The sequence below is a fragment of the Heterodontus francisci genome, chromosome X (genome assembly GCF_036365525.1).
Source record: "Heterodontus francisci isolate sHetFra1 chromosome X, sHetFra1.hap1, whole genome shotgun sequence".
NCBI classification, from domain to species: domain Eukaryota; kingdom Metazoa; phylum Chordata; class Chondrichthyes; order Heterodontiformes; family Heterodontidae; genus Heterodontus; species Heterodontus francisci.
Window position 1 is genome coordinate 3,274,807 of NC_090421.1, and position 19,119 is coordinate 3,293,925.

General features: G+C 41.9%; 2 protein-coding genes across 6 annotated transcripts in view; one reads left to right on the plus strand and one right to left on the minus strand.

Moving 5' to 3' along the window:
- The window catches only part of LOC137358615 (STE20/SPS1-related proline-alanine-rich protein kinase-like), a 103,907-nt gene extending 97,105 nt beyond the window's left edge, over window positions 1–6,802 (plus strand). The window contains exon 17 of the mRNA XM_068024687.1: window positions 5,051–6,802. Coding sequence (XP_067880788.1) covers window positions 5,051–5,074 — 24 coding nt within the window. The 3' untranslated portion in view covers window positions 5,075–6,802. The remainder of the gene's footprint in view (window positions 1–5,050) is intronic.
- Window positions 1–19,119, minus strand: part of LOC137358613 (LIM domain and actin-binding protein 1-like) — a 147,634-nt gene that overhangs the window by 5,358 nt on the left and 123,157 nt on the right. For 4 of the 5 annotated variants that reach the window (XM_068024682.1, XM_068024681.1, XM_068024679.1 and 1 more), the window contains exons 6-10: window positions 9,288–9,439; window positions 5,432–5,524; window positions 4,278–4,391; window positions 1,436–1,505; window positions 909–1,012 (exon numbers count right to left, since the gene is read on the minus strand). In XM_068024682.1, the coding sequence (XP_067880783.1) occupies window positions 909–1,012; window positions 1,436–1,505; window positions 4,278–4,391; window positions 5,432–5,524; window positions 9,288–9,439 (533 nt within the window). The remainder of the gene's footprint in view (window positions 1–908; window positions 1,013–1,435; window positions 1,506–4,277; window positions 4,392–5,431; window positions 5,525–9,287; window positions 9,440–19,119) is intronic. The other variant, XM_068024683.1, reaches the window with a different exon arrangement.

The window sequence follows — 19,119 nt, forward strand, 5'->3', positions numbered from 1 at the left end:
GATGTGACTCGATCCTCTAAAGGATACTCAATATCTGTTTGGACCTTCTCTAAGACACAACTAATTCCACTTCCTTGCAGATCAGCTGGAGCCACAGATGCAACAATGAGCTCATCATATCTTGTAACCATAGCACCCGCTGCCTGAGAAAGGCTCCACACAGCAGGTGGCTGGCAATGTAGATACAAGCTGCTTTCATGCTGGGGCTGTCTGTCTAGATTGTGGGAGAGCAGTGTCCAGCACTCAGGCCTTCTTCATAGTTTAATGCAGCTCCCTTATCCTGGTGATAGACTTGGGAGACTCAAAACATTGTTTGCAGGTCTGGCACTGAGATAAGAGATTTAGTGTAAATGCTGGGAGCTTTCTCAGACACCTTGAATCCAAACTCAAACAGGGGCCACATAAAAGTGATGACACAGACTAGGATGATCCCAGGTTGATGCAAAACTAGCTGATCCCGGGTGCTACAAATGATTTCAGCACCTCTGAACTTTGGAGGGGTAGGGTGGAGAGACAAAAGGGTAATTAGAGACAAGGTTCTCATTCTTGATCATAACCACCAACGCATCTTTGAAAGAGGGCATGTCAATCAACGCCTGAAGTCAGGACTGGGCTCAGTTGGGATTGTTCTCTTTTCCCCCTCACCCACTGCTGCCCTTGGTTGCGACTCATATAGGCTCACACATGTAGAATGGCCACTTGAGAGTGAGCTATGGAGCGCTGCTAGTGCCCAGAAAGTTATAACAGTCTGGCTCAGTACCTTCAGGAAAGGATAACTGAAGAAAATGATCAAAAACATCAAAAAGGAAAATGCACCTTCATTTCTGCCAATCCCCAGCTTTGTAAAGTTGATCATGTACATGAATTACCAAAGTCAATGACTGACCAGATGGGAGAGTGATACTTACCTTAACAGATTTTGCTGGACTACTTTGTATTTCTGTGCTTGATCTTTGTTTCTTTATATCCTGAGCTGAAAGCTTTGGTGTCTCTTCTTCATTTTCCACATTAACTGTTCATTTTAAAAGATTAAAAGCATGAATTAAGCCCAAAACAATCTACAGGCTCCTATTCCAGATCAGTGTTTTCAGTTGTTAGTGCAGATAGTAAGAGGATTAATGCTGGTTTGATTTTCTATTTGAAGTGCAAACATGGCATTGAAACCTCTACTGTGCCACCCACTGGCTGGAAGTGGATTTATACCTGCACATCTCTACACAAAACATTCATCTTCAATAATACTGCTTTGGAAATGTCAAAATAGATACCAGGCACTTTCCCCACTGAGAAGGGAAGGCAAAATTGAGAGTCACATGAGCCCTTTCATCCACCTGCAAGTGACTGGTGTTAGGGTGACTCTGGTGCTTGCCCTCAAGGCTGAGAGGGGGAAAAGGAGGAAATTCTTGTGATGTACATTTAGAATAGATAGGCTCACCTTGACCATCTACTTGTCTTTCAGAAGTAGAACTTTTCCAAGAGTTTGGAGTGGGCTCAACCACAGACACCTGAAAAAAATAAAAGAACAATTGCAGTCTTCAAGCTGCATTATCCAACACGGTCATGAAAATATTGATAATGAAACAGCATTAAAGATGTTTTTTGTGTAAGAGTTTATTGGCTGGTCTGGTGAGGTTTGAACTCCAACACTCGTCACTAACATCTGTCCTCAACTGATGACAGGATAGGGAAAAGGCCACACCTCCATTTATAAATACCTAAAATGGATCATAAATCTGATACTTTGGGAGTTTTCCAATCAGAGCAATGGCCTCTAGCGACCCATGCCTTGGTGGATCAATATCCATCCCCTCCCCAATTCTTTCATTCAATTTAATCCCCACCTGATGACTGTCATGTGACTATTCAGAAAATATTTAAAAAGTGAGTTGCATTCTAAGAGATTGGCACAAGACTAGAAACCTATTTAAAAATATTGTGGAGCTGTGGTTATTTTCCAAAGTGTGATACATTAAAACAGGTTCCATTTTTAAACTAAGATGAGTTATGAATGAAGCTGTTCAAGTCTGGCACTGCAGAGATCTGGGGCTATTAGTGAGAGATCTGAAGCTGCCAGGTTACAGTGATTCTTACCACAATACAGGGAGATTCAAAGTACAACTCCCAACTCCACAACAGATGCTTGGAGTAACAGTTTTACAAAAATAGAGACCCAACAAAACACAGTCTTTACATTAAACTAACTAATCCCACCAGATTGCATTTCTGAAGCTCCTGGGGAATTGGAAGGTCTTGATGTGGTTCGGTTAAACTGGGTTCTTTGAAATACACAGTCGTGTACAATAGCAAACAGCGGCTGAATCATGTAATGACTTGATTCTTGATTATTCTTTTAAACAAAAGCACAAAGATTATCTGGTTCCGTCAATGATGATCTGACTGCACAGATCGCCTCTCAGCTGTGTGTAATTAGCATGCCAGGGAAGGAACCATTTAAAGTCTTAACTACAACGCGATCAAACCATTTATGGAGGGATCCTGTTGCAAAACTGATGCGACTTTGGCAAGAATGATGCACTGGGACTCAACAGCCATTGTGTTGGATTTGGTGCAAACATGTGTACCGAGATGTATTGGGCAATAACTGCTCAAAAGACATTTTTACACTGGAGTGTAGCCAACCACAGATGCTCAATCCTTCCTCCATTGGTTACACTCCATAAAGTAAACCAGCTAACCTGTATTAAGTCAATATCACAGCAGACTAAAAAACAAAAGCAAAATACTGCAGATGCTGGAATCCGAAATTAAAAAACTCAAAAACAGAAAATGCTGGAAATACTCAGCAGGTCATGCAACATCTGTGGAGAGAGAAACAGAGTTAACTTTTCAATTCTGATTAATGGTCAAAGACCTGAAACGGTAACTGTTGCTCTCTCCACAGATGCTGCCAGACTTGCATTTCCTGCATTTGCTATTTTTAATTTTGTGACAGTAGATTAATTAGTTTCCAAACTTTTCTGAACAAGATGGAATGGAGACGCTGATCAGCCATGTTCTGATTGAATGGTGGAACAGGCTCAAGGGGCTGAATGGCCTCCACCTGGTCCTATGTTTCTAAGGCACACCCTGTAACTACTGACCTCCCCGGTGACCTGGTCCCAACTTTCAAATTAAAGGGTAGCCTATCCAAAAAGGAAAATAGTGTTATTGGGGATTTTAAAAAAAGTTAACATATCATAACTGAAATAAAATGTTAATGAGTCAGGGAAAGTTGCCCCGCAGTCTCAGGGATCCCTTCACAAAACCCCTAGGGATCCAGGGACCCCAGTTTAAAAACCTATGTTGCAGATACACAAATTTGCCACTGACCTAGAGCGGGCAGCTTTCAAATAAATGTGGGTAGGGGTAGTCCCATGTGTTTGGGCTCTGGGTCTCAGAGCCCAGGCAAACTATAGTGATTGAGCTCCTTGATGGGGTTTGTTTGGCATGTTGATGGAATCAAGAGAGCGGGAAGCAACCACATAAACAGATGGATCACAAATCTGAAACTGGTTGTTAGTGCGAGCACAGAAAGACATGGACAAATTATACTTGATTATGGACGGACAAGTCACATTGTCTAGAGTCCTTTCTCCTCTTCCCACAAGACACTTGCAAAGTTGTCAAAAAAAAAAGACTTGCATTGATGTAGCACCTTTTATGGCCTCAGGGTGTCCCAAAGCGCTTGACAGCCAATCAAGTACTTTTGCAATGTCACTATTGTAGGAAACGCAACAGCCAATTTGCAGTTAATGACCAGATAATTAATTTTTAAAAATAAAAGTGCTACCAACTGACCCAAGACACGTGCAACAGAGTGAATATCCCAACTCAAAAATATAGTTTGAAAGTGATAAAACTACCACCTGACGTTGACACTGCAGAACCTGGACTGACCAGAATAGGGTGGTTATTTATTAAAGTAGCAGATAGACAATGCATTTTTTCCCCAAAAAAGTGAAACAATCCGCGACCATAACACTTCCAAATGTAATAATTCAATTCAGAGCGTTTGATTACTCCCTCACACCGGCATGTTCTCAATCACAGTGTTAGTGCATGGTATCAGAAGTGGGTGTTTTATTTCAGAAATGCATGTTCCCCAAAGGAGACGTCACTCTCCAGTCACACTCAGGACACTAAACCAAAGCCGAACTGGTGGATTCTTGGAATTAGGAAGTCAACAGTTCTCCAGTAAAATAAAAATGGACCTAAACATTTATTTATATCACACCTGTGATCAACACAAGCATTCCAACTAAAGTATGCTCACATACCTTCTGCAGTTCTGCATGGGGGGAAGTGCTGGTCAAAGGTACCGGTGGCACATTCTCTTTTTGTTCAGTCTCATTGCCTGCATTTATTTCAAGGTCACTAATGCTTATGTCAGACTACAACAGATAAAGCAAGCATGATAAACATTAAGACAAAAGGAGAGAATGTCACAATAGCCTCGTTTAAACAGGGGCTGCATTGTTTTGCATGGTGTTTGAATTACCAGCCACTTTAAATAACAGAAGAAACTGAAATAGAAATAAAAGCTGCAACCCTAGTAATTATTCAGGGTTCAAAAATACTCCCATGGAAGCAACATAAACAGGTGAAATCCCAATATATGAAGTATGTTGTTAACATTATGTATTGAAGGGACATGCAAGAAATGATAAAACTGCAAACAGAATAGACACCGGCAGTCAGTTACAAAGCTGCAACCCAACGCAGAGCTCAGATCAGAAGCTAGCAAATGGTTTGATAAAGGCTATCTGCTCCAGAGATTAAATCCAATCTTACTTCCTGGTGTCTTTCAATGCTATTTTGATTCATCAATGTTATTTTTATTTGAAGAGGAGGAGGAAAGGAAAGAAGTTAAACATATATAAGGAGAGAGATTTTTTGCTATTCGCTTTTCATATTTTACATACATGTAAAGTGATACAATGAATAACAAATACAATGTTCTCTCTTTTTGTCATTTACTCTCTTGCCTTCCACACTAAAACAGACCTTCCTTTTTGTTCTTTCCCACCCCCTCCCCTCCCTTTTTCCCCAGAGAGAGAAGAAAAGTCATTCCTAATCACTATCCAGCGTGTGGATATCAGGGGGACAGCAGAATTGGGCTTGGCTACAATATCTCCTCCTATGGTCAGACTACATACAGACAAATCGGTCAAGGTGCAACACAGAATGTCCACTTGGTTGAGGAAATGGAGGACTGTTGGGCTGGACTACTGCTGACTCCTGCTGGGAGTCAGGGCCTTCGAAAGAGAAAAATTGTGAAGAATGCTCAGAATACTCACTAACATCAGTATCTTAAAAAAAAGCTTCATTCTAGCTAATCTTCCATTCCATCCCTCACCCCTCCCACAAACAAAAAGGTAGGCAGTGAAGAAATAAACCTAATAATTGATTAAGGACAAGGGTGGTCTTTTACCTGTGGCAGCTTCTTAGGATTTGGTACTTCTCTGCTTTCCTCCAGCTCTTCAGTGTTGATCACTTCTCCAGGCAGCATGTGCTCTTCCAAAATCTAAGCATTTTTCAAGGCAACAGTTAGCTACAAACAGCAATCCCACTTTGTTTACATTTCAAAAAACAATCTAAAAGACAGAGACATGAAAACTAGAGAAATTTAAGACAGACTTGCATTTATATAGCACCATTCAGGATGTCCCAAAGCGTTTCACAGCCAATGAAGTACTTTTTTTAAAAGACACTGTTGTAGTGTAGCGAAATGCGGCAGTCAATTTGCGCACACAAGCTTCCACAAAAGCAATACGATGGTTTTAGTGATGTTGGTTGAGGGATAAATATCGGCCAGGACACCAGGAGAACTCCCCTGCTCCTCTTGTTTAGTGGGATCTTTTATTTCCATCTAAACAAATAGACAGGGCCTTGGTTTAACGTCTCACCAGAAAGATGGCACCTCCAACAATGCAGCATTCCCTCAGTAGTGAACTAGTGTGTCAACCTGCATTATGTGCTCAAGTCTCCGTGGTGGGTCTTGAATACACAACCTTCTGACTCAGAGGCAACAGTACTATTCACTATTCGTCGAGTCATGGCTGACACAACTCAGCTTTGATAAATACAGACTTTAAAAATAAAACTGGTGCAAAATTCTAATGGTATCATAGTATAAATGAAACAAAAAATTAGTTTCTGTATAAATGCACGTACAAATGTATATAAAGTCAAAAGTGAATCCTTTTTTTTGTATGAAACATTAAACTGAAGACTCCACCTGCCTACTCAAGTGGATGTAAAGATCCCATTGCACTCGCTCAAATGAAGAGGAGGGAGCTCTCCTGGTATCCTGGCCAAACATTCATCCCTCAACAGACTATCCACTCAGTTTTATGGAATTTGTGGGACCGCACTGTGCACAAACTGGCTGCTGCATTTATCTACATAATACAGATGACATATCAAAACAAAATTTGTTGATCGTAAAGCACTTTGGAATGCCCTAAAGATGTGATAAGATAAGTTATATAAATGCAAGTTTGGTGTTTCTTTAAGGATTAAGATGGCCACGGGCTCCAGTACGTCTGATTTCCAGGAGATGGCTTTGGTCACCACCATAGTATTAACATATTAACTAAGCCAGGAAGATATTGTTATGATGATGTGAGCACCACCCACCTATGGAACATTCAACCTGAAATGGGACTCTCAGAGAAAGCATTAACCCATTAATATGCACTCTGGTCAGCTCAAAGCTAATGGATTATCTAAGCCTGTGACTGGGAGAAAAAGACTGAAGCATGAAAGTGTGGGAACCAGGGTGAGATGGAACAAAAAGCAAGGGAATGGATTTTGGGATTGTTAGTAAAGTCTCACTATATTCACTGCTGTAAAGAATAGACAGCAGTTTGAAAAAAAAATCAGGTTTTACTGTTGTCATCTTGAATAAACTGATGTTCTTCTGTTTGTGTTTCATTGTTTAATTTCTGTATAAATGAATCTAGTTCATTAATTTGGAACATTAGCCCAGTTTGAGTGTTGATAGCTTAGAAACAAATTGTAATAGACACAAGTAATCCTAGATTGAGAGAGTTCTAAAGGGTACCTGTCTCTTGAGGGTCAGAAACCAGAGTTGCATCTTCTGGTTTGTGGGTGACTCCAAAGTTAGTAAGGCTAGGGGAATAGTTCATTAAAAATGACTACATTGGTAGCAGTGAGTGGAGAGATGCACATCGTCACATTTGGTGGCAAGACATAGAATTAAAAAAAAAATCAAACTCTGGTTCAAGGAAGTTTTTAAAAATTGTAATCCAGATTAATTTATAGCCAAAAAGCAATAAAAGCAGCACACTAGTAGGAAGAGATGCCAGGATATATATGTTTAAAAGCAAAATACTGCGGATGCTGGAAAAGTGAAATAAAAACAAGAAATGCTGGAATCACTCAGCAGGTCTGGCAGCATCTGTGGAAAGAGAAGCAGAGTTAACGTTTCGGGTCAGTGACCCTTCTTCGGAAGTGGTTCCAGCATTTCTTGTTTTTATTATTATATATGTTTAAAGACAGGAAAGAGCAATCCTGAAATGACTCGGGACTCCAAAAGTGGCGTGAAGTACATAAATCAGTTAGAAGCAGATTAGTGAAATTGTGAGGCTGTTGGAAGAGAATACAAGATTCTTGCAAAAGGGGAATGAAGAAAAAGATAGCAGCAGCTGCATGGTTGGGGGGGGGGGCGCGGTTGCGGGGAGAAGAGTGGGAAGAGTATATAATCAATTGCAACAGGGGGGTGATGAAATTATTTTAACTACTCTCCAAAATCTTAATGTCATAAATGCAAAACATTAAGGAAAGAAAGTGTAATAATACATACAAATAATGGGCATTAATAATACAGAACACACTGCTTAGAAGGGGCAAATATGCAGCTCCTCCAGTTGAGCAATCGGACATCGAGAGACCAGCTCTTAGAAAATATCCAATGATTGAAGGTTCTGCCGAGTGAATATAAAAAGGAATATCTAGCAAGGGGTAGCTGGTAAATGGCTGCAGCAAAAGGGAGAGATAATCCAGCAAGTCTACCAGGGAGGAGTCCAGACACAAAGTGCTTTAATTGCAATAAAGATGGAAGGCAAGGCAAAAATAAATACTGGTCCACAAGAAAGGGTTGGGGAGACAAGAGTGCTGCTGCAAGACAAGAGTGTATAGCAAATTGCGCAAATATATCTGGACAATGATGCTGTATGTATCCAGAAATCACTGGTTTCAAGTCCAAGGAGCCAGACATTGTAGCCAATGCACAGTTGGAAAGGTTTGCGCCAGTTGGTTTTCCAGGGGGAAAAAAAATCTGCCTAAGGAACTAACTTTTTGTCCCAGTTCGTGTCTCACTGGGAGCAGTGCCACATTAACCAGTAGCGTCAGCTTGGCTCAGTTGGTAGAACTCTCACTTGAGTCAGAAGTTTATGGGTTCAAGCCACACACCTGGCAAACATCCCTGTGAAGCACAGAGGGAGTGATGCATTTGTCAGAGGTGCCAACTTTGGGATGAAACTTTAAACCAAGGTCCCATTTATCTACTCAGGTGGATGTGAAAGATTCCATGGTACGATTTGAAAAGTTTGAAAAGCCAAGGAATTATCCTAGTGTCCTGGCCGACATTCATTCAACCAACACTATCAGAAACACTAACTGGTGATTCAGCTCAATGCCGTTTGTGGGATCTTGCTGTGCGCAAATTGGCTGCCGCATTTGCCTGCAAAACAATAGCGACTACAGTTTTAAAGTTATTGATTGGCTGTAAAGTACTGACATCTAGGAGGATATCAAAAGCCACCATATAAATGCAAATGAATAATTTAGTGTCAACCTATCCTCATACAAATGGCTGGAGGACGTTTAATAGCACATTGAGATATCTTATAGACACATGGCAAGCAGTACTCCTGTGACTGAGATACAAAGCTATTGTACCTCTTGTTTGCAGAGAGAGGGGTAACAGGAGCAAACAGGGTTCCCACCTTTCAAGTTACTGTACAGACACCAAGTGTGCAGTTCATTCACAGCTGAAGGTGTAAGGGTAAGCGAGAGCAAGGCAGACAAAGAAAAATAAATTAAAATCTAAGTTAGCCTGGTTTACAGGCCCAGTTATTAATCCAGCTATTCCTGCTACACAGTATGGCTACGGTTGTCAGCAATGGCGTGATGGGCTCAGCTGCAACGTCTTCTCGCAAGTTCCTATTTTATGGTGAAAACAGGATTACCCTCAATAACATTTCTAATAATGCATTACAATCACTGTGCTGCAGATGGAAATGTATTCAAAAGGTGTTTACTGTAGGAGATTGGATGCTGGTCTCCTTCTGTGATGCAGAAGCCTGGTATAATGCCATTCTGTTTTTCACTGATGTCTGTTCCTGCATATCTGCCAATTCCGTACCAACCTTAGATTCAGTTTTATCAGGGCTTGTTCCACGCGAGGTATGGTCTGCATGAAGTGCAAACAGAGCCAGATTCAACATTAATGAATACATCTCCACATAAAAGCAAGCAACACCCTTTAAAATGTTAACACAATTAGCCTTCTGTTCAATGTGGTACATTTTTCCTCCACATCAAAGTTACACCTGTAGCAACATCAACCAGAGTAAAGGGAGGTCTGGCCCTACCCATCTGGCAATGATTCTAGCTGTGTCTGATTTTGTAACGGTTGACTAATTAGGATACACTTTTCATGTAGCTTTTTACTTTTCCCTTTCAGTTCGCCGCACGATTTACAGCTTTTCATTTCTGCTACCCTTTAGCGTGGACAGTGGGCATGGAGCCAGCATTAGCGCCTGAATCTGCATGTTGCCAAAAATAAGAAATACTCATTTGTTTGCCCAAAGTGACAAGTCCCATACTGTAGCAATCCTGATAGAGAGCAATGTAGATATGTATGAGGCCACAAAGTCTGTCTTCCAGCTAATTCGGAATGGACTGAATACAAAAATTACTTCTGAAAGCAATGCCCTCTCTCTCTCGCTACCTCAAGACCTACTCGTATCGAAATGGGTTCAAAACTAGGGAATTCACAAAGCATGGGGTCCAAGCATTTTGTCTTTGTGGGTTGTAAAGGTGGATACAATAGAGCTGCAGAGGCCACATATAATCCACATTCCCAATACCGTACAGATATTTCAAATTACCGATAACAGATCTTGGTGTTCTCAGTTTGGATTTATCCAATGAGGCAACAGTACGAAGAACAGCCCTTTCCAAGAGCAAAATACTGCAGATGCTGGAAATATGAAATGCTGTTAATACTCAGCTGTTCCGGCAGCATCTGTGGAGAGAGAAACGGAGTTAACATTTCAGGTCAGTGACCTTTCATCACAACTGCTGAAAGGTCATCAACCTGAAATGTTAACGGTTTCTTTCTCCACAGATGCTGCCAGTTAGACCTGCTGAGTATTTCCAGCATTTTGTCTTTATCATAGCCCTTTCCAAGCCTCCAGGCCTACAAAATTCAAAAATAGGAAGAAAACATCTGCAACCAAGAGATAGGTGTTGCCTTGGCTTTGATGGATGGATTGCTAGGGCTGCAAGTTGCTGTAAATTGGATACCTCTCTAACAGAGTACTGTAATCTGGGATCCGTCAATCAAATCGCCATGGATAGATTGTCCCTGGCCCATTTTACAGTGAAGCATGCTTGCTGTGGAGAGGATAGTATAAGGAAATAAATAATTCACATAGCACCTTTTAACATGGAAAAGTCCCAAGGGTGGTGGAGGTGGGGGAAGAGGGGAAAATCCAATGTAAAATCAGCAATAAATGGACAAGTGGTGCTTAATATTGGACAGAATGCAGGTGGCAGAGTTTTGGACAAACTGCAGGTTGGAGAGAATGTCTATAGGTGCAAAGAAGTGTGGATAATAGGTTGCAATCACAGTGGAAGCAAGGTAGAACCACAGGCAGACAATGCAGTGAAGACAATACTTAGTGGAGGAGAGGATACAGGGTATGAAGTTCAACTCTGGGCATCGAATAGAGTCTGAAGCAAGGGAATGAGATTTCCCCTCAGCCCAGGATCCAAAACTACAACTCTCCCGCTACTATCCCCTTGCTACAATTTGGGCCATCTCTCAATACTCTTTACCTATGCTCAATGAAGAGGGACTTTTCCCATAAGCAGGCCCACATCACGAAGTGAAACTTAATCTTGGTAGTGAATGAGATGCATTGTGTTTCAGTGCCTATAATCTACCTGTTTGCTGCTGGGTTAGACTGGATATAGTACAGGATGGCCACAGCATACTTCTGACCTCAGGATAGGTAGGAAGAGAAAAATAAACAGACACCGCCTTTCAGGCCAAGCTATAAATTGTTTATTGTGAGAAAGAAACATAAGTTACCAGATAAAATTAACAATCCAATACTTAATTTATAATGATATCTTGTGTTGGAGTTCAAAAATCGGCAAGTCATTTTTGAAATTTAGTGCAAGTTGGCAGTGTGGAACATTTAGCCCACGAGCTTCAACTGGCCCACAGTTCCTTCCTTCTGTTCGTGGACAATATTGACGTCATCACATGGTTGCATCTTCCAAATCTCAAAAACCGCTTCTTGATTAGTGCAAAAATGCTGCTCCTTCACTGATCCAAGTGCACCAATCAGGAAGCAGCTTCCAGGCCCAGATAGCCATGAGGTTGAAAGAGCTTCGAATGTTCAAACTTTGGGAAAGACCGACCAGCCCCCAAGAGCAGTGGGTCATCAATAATAGTGGGGAACATGGGCGACTTACAGCTACCAGGAAAAGCAGCTCAATAATTTCCATCTTCACTGTCTGTGGTGCATTATGGGTATATCCTGGCAGGACAAAATCACAAATGCAGCAGTCCTCTCAAAGGCAGAGCTCCAAAGTGTGTTGGCACTAATCAAACAGAGGCAGCTTCGGTGGATCAGACACGTCCACAGGATGGAAGACGGTCACATACCCAAGGACTTTCTGTATGGTGAAGTAGCCGGGGCCAGACGACCAGTGGGGCGCCCAAAGCTCTGCTTCAAGGATGCTTGCAAGTGTGACATGAAGGCCCTAAACATTGACTATTGCACCTAGGAGTCACTAGCTGGTGAAAGAGGGAAATGGCGACACATCCTGTGGACTGGTCAACACTACCATGACGACCAGTTGTTATAGCAGCTTGGCAACAAGCACCATCAAAAGCAACTCACAGCGTCACACAATTTTATAGTACACAGCAGGATGGACCATGGCTTCCATTACATGCCCTACTCCTTTTAGGTTGGGCCCCCATACATGAATGTGCCTATCACACAGTTTCCCCATTTCTCTCGCCAAATTGAATACATCAGTTGGCAAATGTCAATAGTGTGGAAAGATCCAAAATGTTTCAATGGCTCTGAGTAGGGATTGAGGAAGGCTGCAGTGGAAAAATGATTGAAGAAAAGAGGACACCAAGAACATGTAAAATGCAGGGAATACAAAGAGACTGGAAAATAAAACTAAAGACAGGCTTCAATATTTACAGGCCTAAATCCCAGTTTTAAACATAGAACTTACCTACAGTCCTCAATTAGACACATCCACCCACAACAGATCAGAATGCACAGTTCATTGTTTGTGGGTGGTGTCCGAACAGCAACACAAGGAATTAGTTGATGAATTAAACCTGGAAAGTAACAGACAAATGCTAATAGGGCTGTGATCACTCCATATTCTCAGTTTAGTTCCAAAAGCCAGGATTTATTGCAAAATGAGAAGAGTCTTATTTTCCCCAACTCTTCCCCAGGTGCTTAGAAGACTAAGGGGACAAAATGAATGAAACTAGTTTAGAATTTGCTTATAATTGGAGAACTGCTTCTTGGAGAGGAGGGGAAAACCTCCAATAGGGGACCAACTGCCTTTTTGCAGGAGGGAGGGGGGGGGGGGGGGGGTGGAGATGGAAGGAGGGAAGAAATGTAGCCCACCCCTGACAAACATGAAAATTGGTAGCACCAGGGAGCTAGCAGGGATATTTGATTAGTTTTGTAATTTGGCACTCTGTTGATGATTAAAACTAAATGCCTGCATTTTAGTTTTAAAGCCTCAAATTACATACACCTCAGCCCTCCACCATGCAATGAGCCTTTGCGACTATAATAAATTTCTCCCAAGACGGAAAAACCTTTGTTTTTATTTATTTTTATTTAGAGATACAGCACTGAAACAGGCCCTTCGGCCCACCGAGTCTGTGCCGACCATCAACCACCCATTTATACTAATCCTACACTAATCCCATATTCCTACCACATCCCCACCTTCCCTATATTCCCCTACCACCTATACTAGGGGCAATTTATAATGGCCAATTTACCTAAAAACCTGCAAGTCTTTGGCTGTGGGAGGAAACCGGAGCACCCGGAGAAAACCCACACAGTCACAGGGAGAACATGCAAACTCCACACAGGCAGTACCCAGAATTGAACCCGGGTCGCTGGAGCTGTGAGGCTGCGGTGCTAACCACTGCGTCACTGTGCTTTCTCCACCTCTACTACCCTTCACACCACAGGGATTTTATGACTTCTGTTGAACAGCTTGGAAAGCCAATGCAGCTCCGTTACTCAGGCTGAGCTCAGCTTGACCTTGAAAATGCCAGGCATGCCAAACTCCAAAACACCTGCGCTTATGACTGTACTTGGGGAGGTGAAAGAAAGAGTCATTTTGGTGTTTAAGAACTAATAGTTCCTGAAGAAAATAAGGCCCATTGAGGAGGTACAAGAATTGAAGGTAAACTACAGACGTAATGGGACAATAAAAATAATTATATCATGGTCAGAACATCGAAAACTGAATTTGGAGAACAATGAAAGACTGCAGGACAATTGACGTGGACAGATTATTTTGCAATGCGACACAGAAAAGGTTACATTTTGACAGAAAAGTGACATTGCTGAAATGATGATTCAGCCAGTTTGAAGTTGTTTAGCTCTGTGAAGAGTCTTGTCGTTTTGCTATACTTCTAGTTACAAGATCAATGCAGGGTGGGGAAAAGAGGAGAAAAGGTTGTACGACACCACTCCCCCATTCACAGCATCCAGTTGTAAACAATTCCAGATTTCTCTCCTTTGCCATTCTACTGGGAAATCCATTCCATATGTTGATCGCTGAATAAAGAACCTCCTAAAGGTAATAAATTTACCTTTCATTAGTTTGAACCTGTGCCCCTTGTCCTTCTGTCACTGATCACCTTAAAAGTAGTGTTCTGAATATACCTTCTTGATGGCATTTATTAGATCATACAGCTCCTCAATGTCACTTTCTTTCAAGGCTGAAAAGGCTAGTTTTCCCCTCATTTCCTCAGCTTAGTTTTCTGATGCTGAGGATCAGACCGATTGTTCTTCTCTGCACCATCTCCACAGCTTGAAAGGCTCCCTTGTGTCTCAATGAGGAGAACCAGACATAATCAAGGCCTGGTCAAGCACACAGTACAGCCTGAGTATTACTTCCCAACAACTTGTACTCCACTGCTTTAACCAAATAGTTCTACATGGTTTGCTTTATTGACCTTTGCTCCAGCATCTGGACAGATTGAGCATCTATGCCTTCAACTTCACCAGAGCCATTTTAAACGGAGTATGTCAGCAATTTAAATAATTTTTATCTGGACTGAATTTCAGCCATTTGTCAGTTTACTGACATATTCTAATTTGTCGTGTAGGTCTTGCACTAACTTTTTACATTAGCTGTAATCCCCATCCCCTAGTTCATTATCAGCCAGGAATTTAACCAGTTTCCATTGGGCTTCTGTTTTTCCCTTCAATCAAGCTATTTTAAAAAACGGACAACAGCAGCATAGGGGTTAGCTGGTGCTGCAGTTGTCTCTTTGTTCCTGAGAAGTATCACACTTCACTTGCCCCAGATTGTTCACGTCAAATCGAAGCTCAATGTAAACAGAGTGCCTTTGTCCCACCCTGCCCATGATGCAGTGTGTTTAGTGTACTGACACACTCTTAAAACATTCATTTTAAAAAGCCACAAAGACAATTTTAAAAATATTACAAATTGCTATACCACAGAGGCCAACGATGCCCACAATGTGGCTCCTCCCCGACTTACTCTGTAATTACATTTTGACTCAAGTCTTTTATTAAGTCTGACATCATGCCAATGTGGCCTAGCATCAGGAATGCACTAGCAGAACATGGCTGCTTCTCCCAAACAAACTGCATCGACTGCTCATTATTTTAGCTCACCCCTCAGTACTCTGATCAAACATGTAAAAACTGGGCACCTTCCTCTCAGAATACTGCAATGTGAAAATAGGATTCCTTCTGCCTGTGGGACAGAAATGCAGCTCACACTGGATTGCATTTCCTATACTGCACTGTAGCAGTGGTTCCCTATCTACTGCCAATACCCAATGAGGGCTGGGCATTTTAAAAAAAAGGCTGCGCACAGGCCCAGACACCAACTCAAAACGGATGACTCCTGTTTGAGTCTTTTTGAAATGAAATACAGAAGTTGAAAGCTTTTTCTAAAGCTTCAAAATTACCAGCCTGCCACCCCTGAAACCAGGCTGCTCGGTTGAAAAGCAGACGGAAGATCACTTTAGCTTCTCTCTGCCTGATGCTACATTTTCATAAATACATGCTATTAAGAAAAATAACCCCAGAAAATATTATGCACAGCCAGTTTAATAAGAGGCAGCAAACTCACGGGGAAAATCAAGGCTGCAATGCATTGGGGGTGGTGGGAGATGTAATCAAGCAGGGATTATTTGTCATGGGCAAAAGTATTCCTACCTTGAATATGGAACAGTGTTGGAAGTCAAAAGACTAAGGGTGCACAAGGGTGCACAAGCGTTGAAAACAGCAAGTCACAGGGAAGTCAGGGGCACACTCCTGGACAGAATGGAGATGTTCGGCAAAGCAGTTGCCCTATTTGTGTTCAGATCTCCCCACCCAGTGCATTCTTCCCAGGGGAATAGAGGTAATAAATGGAAATGGTGGAACTAGAGGGATCCTGGGGGTTCATTTAAGGACATTCTTTGATCATTTGTTAACTGCTGCTTTATCAAGGTTTACAAATGAGTTTACAAGCGAGAAAAGCCTTCCCCATATGGATTGATTTTAATGGCAAAGCAACAAAAAAAACTGATCAGGTCACCCACAAAGGGATGACAGGTCAGTAGACTAATGACAATGATAGCAAGAGTCCCAGCTCTGAAACTAAAAGACAGCAAACTGAAACAGACATCTGAGGGAATCACCAAGTACAGAAGTTGTACCAAGGGACCAACGACCAAGAAACAAATGCGGTTCCAATTTATAAATAGAAAGCGTCTTATAGACATAATGGCGAGAATGTAGGAGAAACTGAATGGAAAAAAGTTAACAGAATTCACAGGCAGATCATACTTGACCTCAGTGAGACCATTAACCTTTAAATACGAGATATGAACCCCCATACCAATTTAAAGAATTACACAAGATTTCACATTTAAAATTTTTATGATAACTAAACTAAAAGAAATCCCCATTAACCAAGTAGTACTTTGTAAGTAGCTGATACTCAGATTAAAAAGAAAGGTCATTTCTTTACTTAAAATACTTGAAAACCTCACACCACACTTATACGTTACACAGTTCTTTTTGATGGCGAAATCCTTTGCGGTTAAAAGTCCCGAACTCCTCCCAGTAGCAATGCGTTGGATCTACCAGACCTTTTTGAAAATCAATGCCCTCTTTGCTCACTTCTCCGAGCACTTCAGACCTGGACGTCCGTGAATAAGACGATTCCTGGCGATCCTGCTGGTCTACTACTTCTCCACAAGCTTCAACACTCTAAACAGGTTCAAGTCTTGTTTAGTTTAGATTTAGAGATACAGCACTGAAACAGGCCCTTCGGCCCGAGTCTGTGCCGACTATCAACCACCCATTTATACTAATCCTACATTAATCCCATATTCCTACCACATCCCCACCTGTCCCTATATTTCCCTACCACCTACCTACACTAGGGGCAATTTATAATGGCCAATTTACCTACCAACCTGCAAGTCTTTTGGCTTGTGGGAGGAAACCGGAGCACCCGGAGGAAACCCATGCAGACACAGAGAGAACTTGCAAACTCCACACAGGCAGTACCCAGAATTGAACCCAGGTAGCTGGAGCTGTGAGGCTGCAGTGCTAACCACTGCACCGCCCCATCTTCTCAGCCTTTTACTGCATCAGGCTTCCGAGAGCAGGTGTCCCCCGTCCCCCCACCACCTCCTCTCTCAAGGCTGCAACCACTGGTTGTCTTCCTTACAGCCTGCCTTGAGGCTGCAACTACTGGTTTCATCTCTTATAGCCTGTCTGCCTTCAGAAAATCTGTTAAATTTATCTGGACTCAAAAGTCAATAGCTTATTGATCTGTTCTAATATGCAGGATCCAGAAGTCTGGTTTCACAGAGCCACCTGGTATATTTGCATCTTCAAAATCACTGACCCCTTGTTTTATGACCTGAAAGTCTGTCTAAAAAAGAAAAAGTCTTTGATCTGTCTTATCCTTTAGCAGAGCAGATGTGAGGTCACCTGACCTTCCAGACACCTATTTTAAACTTTTAAAAATTACAATTAAAAAAAAAATGTTACAAAGTCCAGCATTCATAGTAATCTACTAAACTCGCTGGTTAACCAAATACATTACATCCATAAATTTTTAGCAAAGCCATTGACTCACCACACAGGAAATGACTTTACTTGGAGAAATGCTAAGTCATGAAACTGGAGAAAGGAAAATGTTGGCAGTCCCAGAAAAAATGGCAACAGTCTACAGGAAATTACACAGATGGGAATCTGGAGAGTTTTAATACCCTAAAACTGTCTGCACAACATGCAGCATTGAAAAAAGCAAATGCGAGCTTAGGATGCACAGCTTGAGAGATGGAGCACAAATCCCAGGACATAAATATGTTCAAATAAAGCACTAGGACTTTCCCACCTCGAATATTCTGCACAGGTATGGACACCAAATCACCTGGAGAGGGAAGAGTGAGTGAGAGAACATGCCTTGCCTTGGAGAGAGTACAGGGTAATTAAATGGGATTGGACACCGGAGCTCTGAGGAAACACTGCAGATACTGGATATTCTTTTTAAAAGAGGGTTGATATTTAAGATCCTAAAGGGAATAAATAGTCATAGGGAGGGGGACATTGATTCAAATAAGATACCACTTCACGCACACACACACACACACACTACAAATATATGGAACAGCTTAACTAGAAGTAGCAGATGTCAAATTTTTAACTTGTATTTATCTAGCGCCTTTAACATAGTAAAACATCTCAAAGACACTGTTAAACAAAATTTGACACCAAACCACATAAGGAGATATTCGGGCAGATGACTTAGTCATGGAGCAGGTTTTAAGGAGTGTCTTAAAAGGAGGAAAGAGAGATGGAGAGGTTTAGGGAGGGAATTCCAGAGTTTAGGGCCTCAGCAATTGAAGACACGAATGACAAGGCAGAGCGACTGAAGCTGGAGATCTGCAGATATCTGAGGGTTGAAGGGGTGGAGGTGGTTAGAGATAGGAAGGGGCAAGGCCTTGGAGGGATTTGAAAATCAGGATGAGAATTTTAAAACAGAGGCTAAAATCAGAAGCCAAAGTAGGTCAGCGAGCACAGGTGATGGGTGAACAGGACTTGGTGCGAGTAAGGACAAGGGCCGAGTTTTGAATAACCTCAAGCTTACAGAGGATAGAATTTGGAAGGCTGACCTGGTGAGCATTGGAATAGTCAAGTTTAGAGGTGACAAAGGTATAGATGAGGGTTTCAGCTGCAGATGAGCTGAGACAGGGGCTGAGTCAAGTGATGTTAGTGGAAAGAGGCAGTCTTAGTGATGGATGATGGACAAATTTTCAGCTGACCAGGACATCAAAGGATGTCGTCCTATGCTCCCAAGCATTTGGGGAGGCAGGGGAAGAGGACGAAGAAAAGGTCATGATGAGCCTTCGTTAAGAACATCTATTAATGCATCGCAGGGAATCATTTTTGCCTGATCTAACTAACTCAATTGCCTGAGGGATTCAGGCAATAATTTCACAGAATTTTCCTGAAATTCAATCCAGGTTTTTGCCTCCTCCAGGCATTACTACTACTGGAGGTGGTACACAAGATGTAATTTAACAGATAGGTGAGC